The sequence below is a fragment of the Lytechinus variegatus genome, chromosome 2, assembly GCF_018143015.1.
Source record: "Lytechinus variegatus isolate NC3 chromosome 2, Lvar_3.0, whole genome shotgun sequence".
Taxonomy (NCBI): Eukaryota; Metazoa; Echinodermata; class Echinoidea; order Temnopleuroida; family Toxopneustidae; genus Lytechinus; species Lytechinus variegatus.
Genome location: NC_054741.1, coordinates 32,032,903 through 32,052,377, shown reverse-complemented (window position 1 = coordinate 32,052,377; position 19,475 = coordinate 32,032,903). Strand labels below are relative to the sequence as shown.

Here is a 19,475-nt window from a genome sequence, read left to right as displayed (position 1 = left end):
ATATATATATATATATTGCAAGAAGTGCTTAATTTTATGTAGTTTTATTTCAAGTTTTTACCAATCGTATTTGTTTTTGTCATTGGTATGGCACTTTGTAACTTATTGTATAACATCAGAAATGTCCCTAATTTATATAAAAATCAAAGATAACATTACTGCACAATATCCTTAGTCAAACCTGACTTAATTATGATAAATGGAATACATGTATGAAAATACAAGTTTCAAGGATCTACTGTAAACAAATGTTTACTGTTGTGAACCAATGTGTAATAAAAGTGAAGAGAACTTTTGACAGGTGATAACGGTGTTTCATCATCTACTCCAAGGCTATAATCTTATCAACTTATGTAAAATGTTGCAGTATGGTTTGCTGAAAAGTGCATTTGCAAAGCGAGAGCTGAAATTTTAGTTAATATACTAACCTGAATATGGGGTATTTTAAGGTCTGTAAATAAAATAGTAGTCAAGTTTGGCATCTCACTAAACAAATAATATGAGCTTTATGTATTTTGGAGATATTTGTAATATACTCCAATGTTTTTCGGTGCAGGTGGCTGTACATTTTCAGCATAAAGAATGGAATGAAAACCGAACAGATTAGATAATTTTTGATTAGATTCATTAATGAAATCCCTCTTTGACATGTTCTCAAAGCCTATCATTTTAACAATTTATTGTATAATACATGTTATGTAAGAATGGACAATCCATTTGAGCTCCCAATAATTTGATCCCCCCTTGAAAATATTTGGGGCAAGAATAATGTTTTGCCCTCCTCCTCCTTGTAAAAAAAATATTCCTGAAGTACAAAATTAAAGTAATCATATAAAATATGAGTATAAACATCACAGTGCAAATGATGATTTCTCCGTGAATGGGTAATGATGTCATCTATCTTTGAAATTTTGTTAAAGTACATTTATGCAGGAATTGAAACATTTATGTAGAAATGAAATTATTTTCTGCCAATAAAGAAATATTAATATGACAAATCCTTCTATGTTATTACTCCACTTTGTCATCATGGAATAGTGCTATTATCAGTTTTAAAGGTATTCATTGTCGGGGTATTATATATAGAGAGAGAGAATCGGAAAGTATTTATGAGAACTTATTGAAATACATATAAATGAATCATGAAAGCAAAGCACAGATATGAAGGTCAATTGTTACATGGCATTTAATACAGGTGGAAGGAAATTTGTTCATCAAATTTATTTACGAAGATTCATAAATTGGTCTATCATAGACCGGATCATAGACCAAGTCAACAAATGTATTTGTTGACTTCAAAATCTTAAAAATATTACTTGATTTAAAATCAGGTTTTGAAAGAGCTTTAAATTAAGCATGGGTAGGCCTTCATCATAGTCTAACAATTCCCTCCTTGTGGCCTTGTAAATGTGATTTATAAGAAACCCAGAAACTCTATACAGGGTTCCCACACTCCAGGAAAATCCTGGAAAATTTTTTGGTCACGGAAAGTCAGGGAATTTTGAAAATTTGTGAAAAGTCATGGAATTGCATTTATACCTCTTGGCTTTAATATATGGCTGCTTTCCAGTTTGTTGTGTCTCGCAACACTCATACTCTGTGATCATACTTGGTGTTCATGATTTCCATTTTCCTAGTTTTGTGACGTGCAAATTCTACATAACTCCCAGGACGTCATGGAAAGCAGCAATTTAGTAATGGAATTTATGTGGGAACCCTGACTGTGTAATTAAGGGACAAGTCCACCGCAACACTAAAAGTTTATTTGGATCAGAAGAGAAAAATCCAACAAGCATACACTGAAAATTGTAAAATCGGAAGTAAAATAAGTTATAACATTTTAAAGTTTCGCTTAATTTCACAAAAAAAGTTATATGCACATCCTGATGGGTATGCAATTGAGCAGACTGATTACGTAATCCGTGGCACTCACTATTTCTTTTGTATTATATTATTAAATGTTCTCATATTCTCCTCATTCTCAAGTGAAATTAACTACGATTAATTCCTGCCTGAACATGTGGTGAATTAGTATTGTGTAATACTATGATTCTGTCAAGCTACTTGTCAAATCTGTAAAAATTGAAATATTTTTATTGTATAAGCAATAAAAAAAAATAGTGAGTGTTCGAGGGATGTCATCGACGAGTCATTTAATGGCACCGAGTTGAGGAGGGAGGGAGTTGTGCATCACCGTCTTGTGACAAATAAGCGAATTTTAAAATGTCAGAACTGTCTTATTTTACATCCGATTTAGATGAAATTTTCAGCATATGCTAGTTTGATTTTTCTCTATTCATTAGCCCTCCCCCCCCCCTTTATGTGGGAGGACATAAGAGGGTTAAGAGTATTTATCAAATGAATATGGTGTTGTTGCTATTTGCATAGGCTGTATTTGATGTGCTCAGTGTCTTTTTGCTACAGCAAATGTAGGCCCAACCCCGGGGGCCCAACACAATCCCCTGGCGCCCCCCCCCCCCCATTTACATGTAGGCAGCTGGCTCAGCTCAGTAGGTAAAACTGCAAAACAAAAATAAGCGCACGTGCTGTCATTCGTCGTCGTCACGCAATCAATTGAATATGCAACGTTTTGAAAATGGCAGGACTTGACGCCTTGAAATCATATGGAAGCGATATCGATAGCAGCTCAGAAAGTGATGATGGTGTTCCCGATGAATCCCTTCAAACAAGCAGACAGGAGCCGGGATTTAGTGAGTATTTTTATCAACATTTTCTTTCTTTTTTTAACCCGGGTTCATCGGCATCGCCGGTATGTGACACTCTGTCTCAGCAGCGTGATTCTTACCGGTATTCGTAGGAACTGCGCCTACGCCCCCCGCGCCCGATCGAAGCTGAGCTCCAGCTACCCGATGGAGCCAGCTTAGCCGCGGTGCAGCTGCAGTGAAGCCCAAGATCCGGAGGCTGAGCTGAACTTAAGTTGGCCAGTAATAAGGGGAAACTTGTTCAAACCTATCAGTTGAGTATTGTCTTTATTTTCGATATTTTATCAGTAATTTAAAAGCAACCAGATAAGCGGGCAAGGATGGAAATAGACTGATGGTAGGCCGTCTGTTTAAAGCCATGCCAAGGTCAGGAGTTTTTTATTAGCATTTTAATTTTGTTTCTCCAAGTAATAATAATAGCGGTATTTATTAAGCGCCTTTTGCCTGAGGATACAAAGCGCTGCTATTATTACCCCGGCTTTAGCTCGAGCTGCCATCACGGCGCTCGGTGCATGCAAGGAATTGATCCTGCCGGGTACCCATTATTCACCTGAGTCGAGTGCAGCACATTGCGGATAAATTTCTTGCTGAAGGAAAACACGCCATGTGTAAGTAGTCGTACACAGACGGCTCGCGCTCATGCAGCCGCCATTAGACACTCCTAGTACCAATGAGGTCCAAACATTAACATGTATGGACCTCATAGGCGACATTACCCAAAAATATGGGTTAGAGAATACTGTTCTGATTTCCAACCCAAGACTTTGGTAAATGTACGCCTTAATACAAATTGGAGTTACGTGATATGACTTTCATTTGGTGGGGATACATTAAAAGTATTAATTAAGTAGTTCAAATTAAAATATATTATCATTAAACTTACATTTCAGGCCCTTTTTGTTGATTTTCGGTGAGCGTTCCACACAGCTGCGACGAGTGATCAACTCCGAAGTGATACGCGAACTGGTCAGCTGATCGGTCAGGTGATCGGTAGATTATCTTTTTGTCAGACGTTCATAATTTATGTAAAGCGTATCAATCTTCAGTATCTTGATTCCAAAGTATCAGTATTGCAGATAAATGTCATTATTGATTGGAATCAGTGGCGGATCGGGGGGTGGGGGTGGGGGTGAGCATTTCTGCCCGATCCCCCTATTGAGATTTGTAGTAAATATTTTGGAATTAAATACGTTGTTCATATTAGTTATGCGACCCCTCCCTTATGATGATCACAGCATTATTTGTAATGGGGATATTTCGTTCATAATTATTCTTGTCTCTTCTTTCTCCTTTTTAGCCTTTTTTTGCTTGTTAAAACCTTTTTTCCTTTTTTTTTGGGGGGGGGGGGCTCGCCAAATTTTACGTGGGTCAAAATTACCTTCATTTTTTTAGTGACAATCTTTTTTTCATTTGTCCAGTTCTACGCGAGACAAAATTACCTTCGATCATTATTATAGTTAAAAACTTTTGTTTATTTTTTATTTATTTATTTTTTTTTGGGGGGGGGAGGTTGCCAAATATCACGCGAACGTTTGTCAGCTTTTACTGTTTTATTCGACTTATAATCAAATATTAAATGGGGCTTACCACAGTTTTTTTTTAAGTCAATTCATAAGAATATTCCTCCTCGGGATTTGAGCTTTCTTTCATGAAATATCAATTTTTTTCATGATTACCAAAAATACTTAAAATTTTTTATCGGTGTATGCCTATAAAGCTTTAGCTCATGCGTTGCGCCTGCCATATTTTAATGCTGATCAACTTTATGCTTTTAATGAATTCCTAAAAACAATAAATTCTCAGATCATCAATTTTGTCGCAATCGAATAATTCGATTGCGTCTCTCTATCAGTTTTGAATATTCATAAAAAATATCAGCTCGTGCTTTTTGCTCATAATATTTTGATTAGTAAATTCTTCTCTTATATAATCGAGTCGGATAGATAGATAACTAGAGAGAGAGAGTTGGGGGGGGGGTCCCTCAGCTACTTGTCCTCGCTTATTTGTTATTATGCTCATGTTGTGAGAGCTTTGTGTTTTCACATTTTTTTCTTTTTCAACCTTTTTATTGTCTCGGAGCTTCCCTCTATTTCTTTACACTATAATGTAGTCCTGTTTCAATCATTGGCGGCGGAAGCCCCAAATTTTAGGAGGGGACAACCTAAAAAATTTTGACAAGCAAAAAAAAAGGCTCTCAACCCAAACATTTTAGGGGGGACGTAGGAAAATAAATTGACAAGCAAAAAAAAAAAAGGTCAACAACAAATTTAGGGGGGAACGTCCCCGCTTCCGCCGCCTATGGTTTCAATTCTTTTTTTGTTCTCATTTCAATGAAAACATCATTATTAAACTGACGTACATGTAGAAGACTTTATTACGAAATTTTGACATTGTTTTGTTTCATTTGTTTGGCTTTCTTTTTTTCTTCTCCTCATCTTCTTTTTCTTCTTACTTTTTCCCTTTCCTTATTTTCTCTTCAGTATTTCATTCAGGTATCCGCCAATTTATACAACACCAAGCATATAGAGGCGGATAATCAGTGAGGGAGCATGACGGTGTGCCGCTCTAAAAAAAGGAGGAATATTGGAAGAAAAAAAAGAAGAAGGGATGGGGAAAAAATAAAGAAAAAAAAAGATGATGATGGCATGCAATGACGATGATGAAAATTATCTTGGTGATGATGATGGTTGTGGTGACGGTTGTGGTGATGATGATGGTGATGCTAATGATAGTGGTGATGATGATGATGACGAGATGTAATTTTGTTATTTTGTCTTTGAAAAAATTAAGTAGTGCAAAGTTGAATTCATTTAAAGTTTATTATGAAAATAGCAGAAAAAAAATTGGTATGCGTTCGAGGAAAATCCATCCCCCACCAATCTTTTTCAAAGGTAAGATTTTTTTTTTTGCCCGGGGGGTGGGGGCCACTTCCATTCACGAGTGGATACCATGCGCGACCATGGGGTCTCGAAAAGCACCCTAAACACGTAATTTCCATATTCTGAAAATGCACCCCTTAACAAGTATTGGCGTGTGAAACCCTACCCTTAACAAGTATTGGAAACAAAACGATACTCTTGGCAAATATTCCCTGAAATGAACCCCTAAACAAGTACAGGAATGTTTTATTGTTACGGGTCCTTCGGTCGTCGGCTTTACCTAATTTGGTTTAGTACGACCCCACCTTCTACACCTCGCGCAAATCGGACTCTAAACACGAAGTGTTGGAGCAAAAAGGACATCCTTTATAAAACATTTTGATTTTGTTTTATCATCCCCTCAAATTAGACCCTAAACATGACGGTTTTCCTAGCGAATTAATAGATACCCTTTTTTCGTTATTTTTGTGTTTTTGACACCCTTATCACGTTACGTAGGTAACGTGCCCTATCGTGAAAAGGACATCCTTTTTACGTTTTTTTTTGGTCGCGCATGGTATCCACTCGTCAATGTAAGTGCCCCCCGGCCCCCCGGGTTTTTTTGTGACGGCGTAGGCCTTTGCAAGCAGCTTTTATTATGGTAAAAAAGTAAATGAAATGTCAAGAAATACATGATAATGATTTTTATGGTACATTTTAGTAGGCCTATATCAATTCATACTTATTATCAAAAAGAAAAAAGTGGGTCGTTACGGACCATTAAAAATGGGAAATTTGGGCATTTTATATTTAGGATAGAGCAACTGCTCGTTATAGACGTCACAATAAATCAAGCATTCTAAATTCATCAACTCCATTTTTTGTCAAATAACACCTTCATCGATATTTTGAAATGATTTTTCTCATATTTTCATCATCTTTTTATCAGGGTGAAATTCCCCTTTAATTTACAAAACAGATTCGCAAACAATATCAAGAGTAGTGGGAGGCAAGGGTGGAAATCTAAGGTAGGGGACCAGGGGCTGGAAACAGGCAAAAAAAACAAAAACAAACTAACAAAAAAAAAACAAAAAGGAAGGTTTATCACCCCCAAAAGAAGGTCGTCTCGTCCAAAATACATGTTTTACTTCGATTTAAATGATGTAGGCCTATTTCTTTCCATCATATAATAGTAGGGGGACATTTGATAATGTGCCCCTACTATTTTGGGTTAGGGGGAAGTGTCCCCCTGGGATTTGCGCCCATGTGGGTGGGGGGTGCTGCACCTCCTTTCGGAATCATTATGGAACAGTGTGAATAGTCGCTGTGATTTCGATCTCATACCTATAAAAAAATAGAACAAAAGAACGCCTTGACCACAGGCCAAAATGCCTAACAATTTTTCCGCGGCATTAACAACTCTCGTAAGGGGCGCTCCATTTATAAATAGAGTTGCATGTGTAGCTGTCTATGGCAACAGAATCCATCGCAGAATTGAAGCCAGAAGCGTGGGAATTTGGCAGAAAATTCAAGAAAAGAACCGGTGAGTACCGATTTAAGAGTAATTATATATTCATTAACATTTATTGAATCATAAGAATAAAGATTTTTTACGGAAAGAAAGCTTAGTTCTAAGCTAGGGCTGCCCAAATGCGCGTGAGTGGAGTCTCAGTTTCTTAACACAGGTAAGTATTGCGGTGTCGCCTAGAGTGCCATTAGGGGGTTAACAATGCAAAATCCTCCCAACGGGGCTCTTTTTTTGTCTTATTTCATGAAATATATGAAAAGAACTTGACCAAAATTCTGTTTTGGCCTGAAATATGCACCAAAACAGGAAAATATTAACTAAAAAGGAAAAAAAAAAACAGTGACTGAAAAGAATAAGTACCGGTAGTAAAGTACATGTATAAAAGAAAAGAGAAATGAAGATTTAAAATGTAAAGTTAGATAAGAAAGACAGAAAATTTAGAAAGAAGAAAGAATTAAAAAAGTAAGAAAGAAGGAAATGAAGGTAGAAGGAAGGAAAGAAAGCAAATAGAAAGAGAAAGAAATAGGAAGGAAAAGGTGAAGAAAGGAGAAGAAATTTAAAAAATACTCGCCCTAAATTTTACAGATTTTTGGGGTTTTATCGTACAACACAAAAATGGATAAGTGCACAAATGTAGTGTTTGTTGATCAGACATAAAACTCAAACTTTTTTTTATCTTCAACAGAAGTGATTATTTCTCAACTATTTGCAAATTACAGAGTTACACCAATTTTTAGGAAAATGGTCATTATAAGAGCATTTCGTTGGTTTTAAATGTGAATTTTAACAATTCTGTGAGGAGATTTCTTACAGAGCCAAACTTCGAGTTTGAGTTACCAATGCAGTGTGCAAGCCTCGAAATAAGCAGCCACAGACCAGGGGTATTTTTTTTAATTGCCCCTGGTTCACAGGGTTTTAACATAAACCAGGGGAAATTCAAAAAAATGTGAAGAATATGACGGTGAATTTCATGGTGCAAATTTTTATGTTCGATGACACATGTGGCCCCCACACTTTTTTTTATTGATACATGAATATCACTCTATTCAAACATATTAGAAGGAATCGGATGTAAGTGTATTTTGACATGCACACATCACGTCTACACACCAATATGGAACCACACAAACATCCGGAACCCCATTATCTTGTGTTCATGGGTGTGTGGGTGTTTGTGTGTGGATGCGACTGTGGGGTGGACTTAGATAGATCATGTACATGTATTCTTTTAAGTTTAAGAAATGTTGTTGAAATCATCTAATTTATAATCAATCTATTCCAGTACAGTAATCTATTAATATCAGTACAAAATTATATAGGCGGATCTCCACATGTCATTGCTAACAATGGCAGTCTTTTATTGCTTTTAAGGAGGTGGGGCTAGGCATACTGGAGACAAATGCAAGAAAAATGAAATAAAAAGGATGATGCACATTTAAACCCAACCGGTAATGATTTGGTGACTCTTACACATCAACAGAAGATATTGCCTTGTACATATGCATGTCATTGGACCTCTAAACCGAGGCCCGTTAATTTAGGCATTCTTCTGACCTTTCCTATTCTATTATATAATTATTTTTAGAAAACCAGGTGCAAAAACGATCCCCTACAGCTGAGATCAGCACCCTGCCACTGCCTGGTGAAATTCTTTCCATGTTCAGTAGTCCATCCTCTGAAATGAGCAACCCTATAGAGCATCAGGGAAGGATCCGAAGCTTTGCTCATACTCCAGGAAACTGGGCCACGTTTGTATACATACCAGGTGAGACCAAGTAGTGTACCTACTAGAATCTTTTCATCTTAATAAGCTTTTGTACAGAGGGTATTGTAAGGACTTTGATTGGTCAAAAGATTTATGTTTATGATGATTTTAACAAACGCTCATTCAGGGTTTGTTGCGATCTGCTTCGTGTTTGGTGTTGCCTTTTATGTTCATTACTTGCTACATGAAAGATGAAATAGTTAGGTTGCTATGTACTCTACTGTGAGAGCCCATTTCATGAAACGCTGGATCAAGCCAGATTTGGACCATTGTGCCATATTTTGTAGCATGGATCTATGAAGAGATGGACGATAAATGAGAGCCTTCCTTTAGATGCAATGATTGTCAACTTCACCTGATTACGTGCATAGTAATGAGAAAATACAGATGTTTTGACCATTGCGAATACCATGACTACCACGGTATATCTGATAATTTTACAAAGGAACAGTTTCACTTGTCTTGGTTTTCGTTGGCTGGTGCCCTGTTATACAATATGCCTTTCATTTAACATGTTTCGGATTTGGACCAGAAAAATTGGGAAGCAGATGATTTTGGTGATTTAAGAATCTTAACATTTTGCCCCTTTTTTAAAATATGCATACATTTTCTAAAATACAATATGTGGGACCAAATGTAAACCAGAACCTCACATTGATTTTCAAGGATTTAATTTATTATCTTCTGCGCAGTGCGCATACAATTTTGTTAAATGTCGGTGTACAATCTCTCACTGCTTCAGGCCTTCACTGTGACGATTGTAGAGTCAAAGTAGACAGTATGAAGAGAATGCTATTCAGATGACAATGACAGTCACTTGTTAGTGAATTCATTATCTAAGCAATGAAGGTCAATCTTTTTATAGGTCCACAGTTGTATTCAGTCTTAGCATTACATCACTAATTGTAGGCTAATGTTAATTGATGCAGTTGAAATAAGCCAGTTTGGAGTAACCCCATGGGCAAGTTTATTCAAATGACCTTTCATTTCTTTCATTATGATAGGCAAATATCAAAGCAAGATACATGTATTACGCATATAAAGCATGCCTTACATTGCATGATGTAGAATGGAATAGAATGGGCCCGTTTCATAAAGGACTTGCAACTGTTAACTACCATGGTAACGGGGCTCAGCAGCCAATCTTAATCAAGGTTTCCATGGTACAGTAGTTGCCATAATGGCAAAGTTAAAACAGTTCCAAGTCCTGTATGAAATGGGGTCCCAGGTGACTAGAATAGCACATCAATTAACACTCTATGAAGGTATTTGTTATATTTCTACTTTGAATTCATAAGCATGTTCTTACAACAATATATGAACAATCAAGATATAAAAGTTGGTGTTCATCTCATTGAATATTAAACCACCATGTCACTTTAGTAGTACAAGTGACCTTCTTCTGATCATGTGCAGAATCTCTTGATCTTTCAGAATGGAATGGAACTCCAAACTGGCTTAGAGTCTTTTGAAATCAAATGCATTCTTATTCTTGAGGTTTAAATGCCACCTTTATTATGTTTGTGCACATGCCTAGGATCCTACAGATTCCAATCCTAGGTTCCCATTTTATGCCTTCAATTGATTCAGAGAGTCTGACATGAAATGTTCACTGTAGCTGAACTTCTGTTCCTTCTTTCTCTGCATTTTCCTTGTACATATATTTTACTTTAAGAAACCATGATACAAAACCATAGTTTCTGTAGTTTATCCAAGAAGCTCTAATGCTACAAGAAATGTGCCTTGGCTCCAGAACCAGAGATCAAAATAAGAGGATTTTGAGTAATTTACTAACAAATTTGGAAATGAAGATTGTTCACATCTTAAACTATAAGAAAATAACTTTTAAGTTTTATTCCTTCATTTATCAATTGGGACATCTATAATTTTACCATTCTAGCTGAAACTCCCAGCCTATCCAGCCTCACAGAGACACTGATGTCCTGCTTGCCTCAGGATCTGACCTTTCACCCCAGCGATGACCTCCATCTCAGCCTATCCCGGACAGTGTGTCTACAGTTCCACTGGATTGACCCATTCATACAGTCATTTCGCGAGAGGGTTGGCCGTCTAAGGTCATTCAGATGTCATGTTGAACAGGTGGATGTGTACACCAATGATGAAGAGACAAGGTATAATAATTGTTTTTTTATACAGTGCTTTATCAATGTACGACTGCTCAAAGCCATTAACAATTATTTTACCCGGTCACTGGATTCATAGCTATATTAGCAGCCTGTCAGGCGCTGTCTTGCTAAACTAACCACAACGACCGTTGTCTCATGCTGGTACCCAAGTAGTATCTGGGTGAGAGTGGCAAAATGTGGACTGACGCCTTGCCAAAGGATGCAAGGCCATGTTGGGATTCAAATATATGACCCTCTGATTAGAAGGCGAGAGTCAGAGCCACTACACCACGATGCTTCCACAATGTACAATATCAATGTCATTAAAATCAAATCATTTTTGAGATGCAAAACGTGTTTTGTTGCCCCATCAGCGATATGTAATTTTTGATTAAAAAATGGTGGAAATGATACTTCAGTACACTGATTAAAATTCACACATATCAAACCAGTATTGTGAAATAAATAACAGATGAAAGAAAAATGTACACATAAATATACAGATAAATATTTCATGTAAATCCATATTTGCATCATAAACAACACAATAAAAAAGGATATTGATATTCTCAGAATGTTGGATGCTAATGTTAAAATATCATACACAATCATATTTGACTTACAAACTGAACCTGAAATACAAGTTGAAGGAAAAGATAATGTATGAATAAAGAAGTAAATAAAAGTAATAGACTTGATAAAAGAATGTTGGATGGAAATAGCACAATAGCACACACAATCATATTTGTCATACAAAATGGACCAGTAATGTCACTTAATAGAAACATAAACAAATAAAATGATATAGATTACAAAAAAGTACAACAGCATAAATACTAGAAATAAATTATATGATAATAACAAATCATAAGAAAAATATAGAGGGAAGAAATGTTTGATGGATATAGCTGCAAAAATCATTTATTGTATTTCATTAACAAAACTCATGAAAAAAAATTATATTTATAGAAGAAAAGTTTGATGGAAACAGCACAATCATTTCTCACAATATGAACCTGCAATGCTACTGATGTAAATAAAAAAATGCAGCTAAAATAACATTGACAATCAAAATCATAGGAAATATCTAAGGATAATGATATAACCATTAATGACATTTCAAAATAGGGGGCTGTCATACATAGTCATTTTAGTCAGCGTATGCCGGTGCTCTGTTGGGGCCAGCCGTCTTCTCCATTAATCCCATTTATTTATATCAAGTAATCCATTCTTGGTTGAACAAACATAAATATTGAGAATTTGAATATCTTTATATGGATAATTACTTGTGTTGTATCAAGAAAACATTCTAATAAAACTTCATAACCTCTTTATATGAGCTTACATTGACTAAAACATTCAGGTGTGACAGCCCTTCTTAAACAATAATCTGCAATGACACTATGAAATAAAAGATGTTAAGTGCAGTGAATGACATCAAAATCAATATAAAGTTACTCAAATCAGACTCACACAAAATTCATAATCATAACAAACCTGATGTCACAATTATGTCAATCACTGAAAAAAAATTATCACAAGATGTTGGATGAATATTGTTGTGCAAAAATATATACAAATGGTGGAGAACTCTGATCGATGATTTAATAGAAAATGTTGGTTGCTTACTTGGGACACAACTCTACCAGACCACCATTTCGGTCCTTCATCTGTCTCAAAACGATGTTTGACTTTTTTTCTGACCAGTTTTGGCACTGTTGGACCCTCCACATCTTCTGCTTCTCTTGTGGAGCTTTCTCTAATCAGCTGTCTTACATATTGGGCAATTGCATCAACAATTAACTGGCGTCTTTTCTTTCCTTGAACTTGAGTGGAGAGATTGTACAATTTCTGATCGCTTGGCTTTTGATCCAAAACGTTCTTGCGGAATTTCAATTGGGCTTTCAAGAGCTCAAGCTTTTCTGGATTGGTTATTCTCTCTATTGATGTTATTACTTGGTCTTCTTGTTGAAGGTTTTGTTGCTACTTTGGGCATTGCTGGAACAAGAGAATTTAAATGAACCTCAACATCAGCATCATAAACAGAGGGTTGGATGAGGGCATAGTAGAGTGCATATTCTTTGATTACGTCAGGAAAATGTCTTGCTTCTCCTTCCATGAACTTGGGTATCTCAGCAGTTGTTAAGAATTTCACCAACTCCAAGTACCTGGCATTCATATCCAAGATGTGGATATTGGGATCTTCTATCGGATTCCATAGAGGGGTAGTGCTTAATTTACAGATAAAGCCAAGGGCTTTGCACCCAGCCATGAAAAAGGGGATGCCAAGGTCATGGAGGACCCAAGGGGCTCCTCCATCTTTTTTCCAAAAAATCCCTCATTTCTTGGTGCAACAGGAACACCACAGAGGCATTGTGAAAGAGGATGTTAAATCTGCTGCCTGTTATGGTGTGAGCGGCAAGCTCCTGTAGCCATTTTGAGGTCGTTTCGTACTGTTGTAACAAACTTTCCATGGCAACTTGTCTTGGCATCGCCGCCATATGCGAAGACGTTGCACTCGGTCCGGATCATCCTGCATGTTCCAGATTCAGACGCCCTCTTGAATTTGGAATCCTTGATTGGGACGTTTTTCTCACCTTCAAATTTTAAGCATTCCACTTCTCTGGCCGTCTTGTTCACTACCTCTGCGATATGGACCATGTCATGCAGCCCACAGAAAAAAGTTGTTTAGCCTTGTCATCTCCCTTTCGTCTCTGATGGCATAGGCCCCATATTTTCTCCCATATTTTGAAGTCTCATCTGTTTCTAAGGTCGTTGCCTCCCTACTTGTCAATCCTTCTGCTACTTGTGTCTGTGAGATCACGAGCCTTTGCAGATTCATTGCTTGCACGGTCGATTGACTAGGTAGGCGATTGGCAGTGTTTCCGGCTAGTTGAAGCACCTCAGAGATGACATTGCTCACTCTGTGGCAACATTTTCAGAAAGCAATGTATACACACATTTTTGAGCTGTGGTGGTAAATTCTCACTTTTCCTCATCATGTAAATGAACAATATCAGTTAGGCTCTTTTCTTGAAGGACATCATATTTGTATTGCAGTTTGACTACCTCTCTATTCATTTTCATCATCTGCTCTTTTGATGAATCTGTCTTATCTTGCATACATGTATGTTGATGAGGTGCAACCACGACACCTTCTGCCTTCTGATTGTAGTACAAAGTGTTTGATCTTTCCCTCTTTAATCTATGCTCCTTATCAGCCAGTCGATCTTTGAGGGTCTCTACCATCTCCGTCTTCTCCCTTAGCTATTTCTCGAGCTGTTGTATTTTCAACTTGGACATCTGAAGTTGAGATGTCATGGATGCTGCCACTAGGACACAGGATTGTGAAGACTGCAGACGTGAAGCTTCACCTTCGACTGTTGTATCATGACATCTAGGTACAGGCTCGGGATGTGGAATATGAGATTGCGTGCAAGCAGGAAAGTGAAACTGCTCTTGAAGAAAGAGCTTCAACTGATTTGTCTGTTACTTTTCTGTGTTTGCTTCTGATGAGAGACTTGTATTTATCATATACCCGACAAAGCTTCTTATTGATGTTATAATGAGGAATGTTGGGCTTAATTTTGTGAAGCCATTCTGCTGTTTCTGGAACCGTTGATTTTTTTCTCAATTTATCAATAATGCAACCAATGCTGACAACTTGAGCACTAGTCATCTTGAAGAATTTAGAGGTGGTACTTAGAGGGAGAGCCAAGTTATGTACTGCCTGTACAGTTATTAGTATGTTGAAATTAATGACGACAACTGATCCAAATCACAATTGCATAATCATGTCCACTAATTTGTCAAGCTGTTTTGTGCCTGAATGTTCTTGAAATTCTTCGAATAGTGAATAGTGCACAATGTCCAGCATGAGCAAAAAATATTGAAGATTTGCACTTTCTTGAAATATGTACAAAGTAAACGCCTTTTGAAGAGAATGTAAAACAGCTTTCATAACCGGGTACTCTTTTACTGTGCAGTTCTTTGTTGATGCGATGGCAGTAAGCAGTACCTTTTTTCCTTTGAGTTGTCAAATCTCAAGACGAGATCGTACAATATCTGAACTTTGCAATTAGCGTTTCCTTGACCTTGCCTTAAAATTTGGATCATGCTCATTTTGAATGACTTCACTAACCATGTCTGGGCAGGGATACTGGGGATAAATGTTGCATAAAAATACAAATAAATACCTCAGGAAGAAAAAGTTGAAATGGGATGATTAATTCTTTCATTCCTAATATATACATGCATTACTTTTCAAGAGGAACTATCTTTCAACCACTTGAGTCAATGTAGTTATAGGGGAAGCGGGGCATATTAATATCACAAGTGGAGTGTCACTGGTAGTATCGCCTGCATTATATAATTCAATAGAAGTCTTGCAGATCTTGTAGATACTTCATTTATCGTAAATAACCTTTGACTGCAGTATGTGACTTGAAAGTCATGAAGCATATTCACAGATACTTAATCTCACTTATGTCAAAGTTTCATGAACCACATCCATATACTTTTGCTTACGCTTGCTTCTCTAGGGCTCTACCTGCAAAAGTCTTGAAAAACCCTGCTTTGGACAAACCTATAAATGAAACATTGATTAAAAGAAGCAGAAATTAATAAATCTACCTGCTAATAATAGTAATAATGAAAATAATAACATAAGTTACAACTCTGGAGAAATAATACATGGGGGTTCATACTCAAAATTGCCCTTGATAATTACAATGTAATTCAAAACTAAGCAAATATTGCGCACTTAAGCAGTAGATTGTGGAAAGTAACTCTGAAATTAAAAAAAATAATTTTGGGCCCCCCCCCCCTACAACAAAAAATCTACCTTTAAATTGATTAATATTGTAACTTACTTCGATGGATGATGAATCCCGCATAGGCAGCAACTCAACTCAAAGGTGAGATTAGTGTGGCAACAGCCTTTATCTACAGTTCCATAGCTGAAAAATCTCTAGGACATACTCTTCCTTCTCTAGGGCTCTACCTGCAGAAGTCTTGAAAAAACCCTGCTTTGGACAAACCTATAAATGAAACATTGATGAGAAGCAGAAATTAATAAATCTACATGCTAATAATAGTAATAATAATGAAAATAATAACATAAGTTATAACTCTGGTGAAATATTACAGTGGGGTTCATACTCAAAATTGCCTGTGATAATTACAATGTAATTCAAAACTAAGCAAATATTGCATAATTAAGCAGTAGATTGTGAAAAGTAACCCTGAAATTTAAAAAATAAATTTGGGCCTCCCCCCCCACAACAAAAAATCTACCTTTAAATTGATTAATATTGTAACTTACTCGATGGATGATGAATCCCCACATAGGCAGCAATTCAACTCAACGATGAGACTAGTGTAGCAACAGCCTTTATCTACAGTTCCATAGCTGAAAAATCTCTGGGACATACGCTTCTCTAGGGCTCTACCTGCAGAAGTCTTGAAAAAAAAAACCTGCTTGGGACAAACCTATAAATGAAACATTGATTAAAAGAAGCAGAAATTAACAAATCTACCTGCTAATAATGGTAATAATAATGATAATAATATAAGTTACAACTCTGGTGAAATATTACAAGGGGTTCATTTCTTTTTTAATAACAGGGGCTTCAGAGAAGGATATCCTCTATGCCCATGCTAAAAAATTATAAACCATATGAATTCATATCTGAATAGAATGATCCTTAAACCCAAAATAAACAATAAGCTATTATTTTTCACACTACCAGGACAAAATTCATTTATTCAAGCAGATTTTTCCCCAACTTTTATTTCATTCCAGGACGTTTCTGGGTTTGAAGATTGGAGCTGGCCATGAAGTATTATGTGACCTGGTGAAACTGGCCGATGACTGTCTTCAAGAATTCTCATTACCAGTATTCTATGAGGTGTGTACAAATGGTGTGATGAAAACCAACATTGAAGCCATTTTAAATTTTCTGGTAAATTGCCATTGAAAATATGAACACAAGATTTGCAGCACTTACCAAAGGAGTAGAACTTGAGAAAGTACACCCCCCCCCCTTTATGTCCTGCATTCCATAGTCAATCCCCAATAGTTTCGTTTCAGTTTCCAGCTTGGTAGAAAATTCGAAGTGTATTTCTACATTTTTACAAACTGTTCTTGAATGTTAAATCGGACAGATTTATAAAGTAATGTTTCAAATTATTTCTGGGACTACCAACTGACAGTGAAAATCATTGATTACTTTGGGGTTTGCCATGAAAGATCAATTACCTAGTGCCAACTTCTTCCGTTTTAATGTATCTATAGAAACAAAGATTTCCCCAGTTTTCTGTTTGGTCTTGAAAAGGTGATAATATAGTTGCAGCTGTAATAACATGCATGTAATGTACAGTGAATCTAGCAATGATTTTCATATTTTGCATGTTTTATGTAGGATCCATCATTCCATGTTAGTTTCTGCTGGTGTGTTGGAGATGTGTCGTCTAAGATTGGCCCCAAAGTGTTGCAAGAGCTACAGGTAAGCAGTATAGGGCAAAGGGTTCAGGAAGTGTTTGACATTAGAAATGCTGACCTATACAGGAACTTCTCATCTACTAACGTAGACTTAAAGGCTTGGTCCCACTGCACTTACAGATGGGGAGAGGATGTAAAATGGAAAAGAATCTTGCCATCCGTTTGAAAAGGATACTTGTGTACTCTCTTTATACACTCTATATCCATTGAGCATCCGTCCACTGTGATTTAATTGTTCGCCCACTTTGTCCATTGTCTGGTGCAGATAAAAACGGATGGAGCCACCCCAAAATTTTGCTTGTCCGCTTTGTCAGTTTTGAATACGTTTTGTGTCCGTCGGCCAGTAGAACCAGGCCTTAAGGGATGGTGCAAGAAACTTGTAATTGATCGCAAATCAATTTTAGGTCTCAAGATCTAATGAAAGTCATTCTAATGCAAATACAGAATTGATTGATGGTCTGCTTCTTGCATCAACAAGTATGAATTGATTTGCTCTAATTAAACTTGATCTATCACTTGTAAATTGCATCTAAAATTTGCAATTGATTGCACATATTTACTTGCAACTCCCCTTTAGTATTCTTTAAAAGTTTTGTTTTTAAAGGTCAATTTCATGTTAACTTGTACCTGTTTTTGTATAAAAAGGGGTCAAAATTGCAGATAATGTATTTGAAAAAAAGGGCGTATTTTTCGACTTGGGGAATGATCATGCAGTACACCTTTGAATAGGAAGTGCCACCACTGGGCTACCTAAATGCTTTCTCATATCTTATGTTGTTCTTTAGAATGAACAAACCACAGCCCAAAGATGGTTTATCGTCAGCCCCAATTTAATCTTTAAATTTATCCCTTCATTTCATTGAAATTCTCTTGTATTTTGTGTAATTGTGGTCCTTTAAAATTGCAAATGATATGGGTATTTTTTAATGTGATCAAATTCTATATATATTTCTCTCTCTTTATACAGAATAAGTTAAACAACCATCTTGGTGAACTTTCAGTCGATGTGCGTGAAATCCGCTGCAAGAGCGGCTGCAAGAAGTTTGTCTTTCCTCTAAGATGAAATCCCTTTGTGACTTTCACCAGATGGCACTGTCGAAGAGAAACGATACCAGCACTGCTAAATCAACTGCAATCGCATGTACATTCTACTCCACATGACTTGACAAGAACAGCTGTGAGAGATTTCTTTTGGGATGTCATCACTCAACCCATTCAGGGTGACCTCACATGAATGCCAATTATAGTGATAGAAGTCCTTGTGGCTTCTACCCAGAAGGGCTGCGGAAGAACTGCTACAGGTGTAGAAGAAGTATCTTCCATGAAGATTAGGTCAAGTGGCTTCAAGTAAGTCCCTTGGTAAAAGAAAACGGTATCTGCACTGCTTAGTCACCTGGAAGCTCATGTAGGTTTATGCTCAGCAGGACTTGACAAGACACGCTGCAAGATGTTTGTATTTCCTGTAGGATGTATTTTGATGGAGGGGAGATTTCACCTGCATAATTCAGTCAACTAGAATTGCATTTGGCTTCTCCTCAACATGACCTGTGTGCAAAAGAAAGAGCAGAATGAAAAGAACCAGCTTCATACACGAATGAATGGTTTGTACACACCAGTGAATTGAAATCAATTCCTTGAAACCAAAAATTATAAAGTCTGAATTTTTCATACTTCTTGCAATTTTTTCTGAGATATTCTTTTTAATGATATTGAGATTTAATTTAATTGATTTAATTATGTGTTTTACTATTGATGAATTCATTTTTGGATGGCTCCAACCATCCGTGTAGTGCACTAAGATCAGTGTCATATATTGATGCTTGGGTTTTTATAAACTTTTGTAAAACATGAATACACAATATGCATCAACGAGTCATGAGAAAGTACAATATCATGCTGTAGATTTGTGTGGAAACTCAGGGATTTCGAAAATGTAAATGTATTAACCCTTGGTCTGAAATTCAAGCACCTGA

At 36.7% G+C, this 19,475-nt stretch overlaps 1 protein-coding gene across 1 annotated transcript; it reads left to right on the top strand.

The window, feature by feature from the left end:
• Positions 1-2,543: 2,543 nt before the first annotated feature.
• On the top strand, positions 2,544-19,210 carry LOC121407868 (U6 snRNA phosphodiesterase-like). Its single transcript, XM_041599100.1, has 6 exons — positions 2,544-2,711; positions 8,695-8,874; positions 10,775-11,006; positions 16,804-16,909; positions 17,423-17,506; positions 18,470-19,210. Exons 1-6 carry the CDS (start codon positions 2,597-2,599, stop codon positions 18,563-18,565), a joined length of 813 nt encoding a protein of 270 aa, XP_041455034.1. The 5' UTR covers positions 2,544-2,596; the 3' UTR covers positions 18,566-19,210.
• The last annotated feature ends 265 nt before the right edge of the window (positions 19,211-19,475 follow it).

Coding starts and splice junctions, on each gene's coding strand:
- LOC121407868 (XM_041599100.1), top strand. CDS start 2,597: ATGGCAGGACTTGACGCCTTGAAATCATATGGAAGCGATATCGATAGC. Junction 2,712..8,694: donor CAGACAGGAGCCGGGATTTA/GTGAGTATTTTT, acceptor AATTATTTTTAG/AAAACCAGGTGCAAAAACGA. Junction 16,910..17,422: donor CATTACCAGTATTCTATGAG/GTGTGTACAAAT, acceptor TGTTTTATGTAG/GATCCATCATTCCATGTTAG.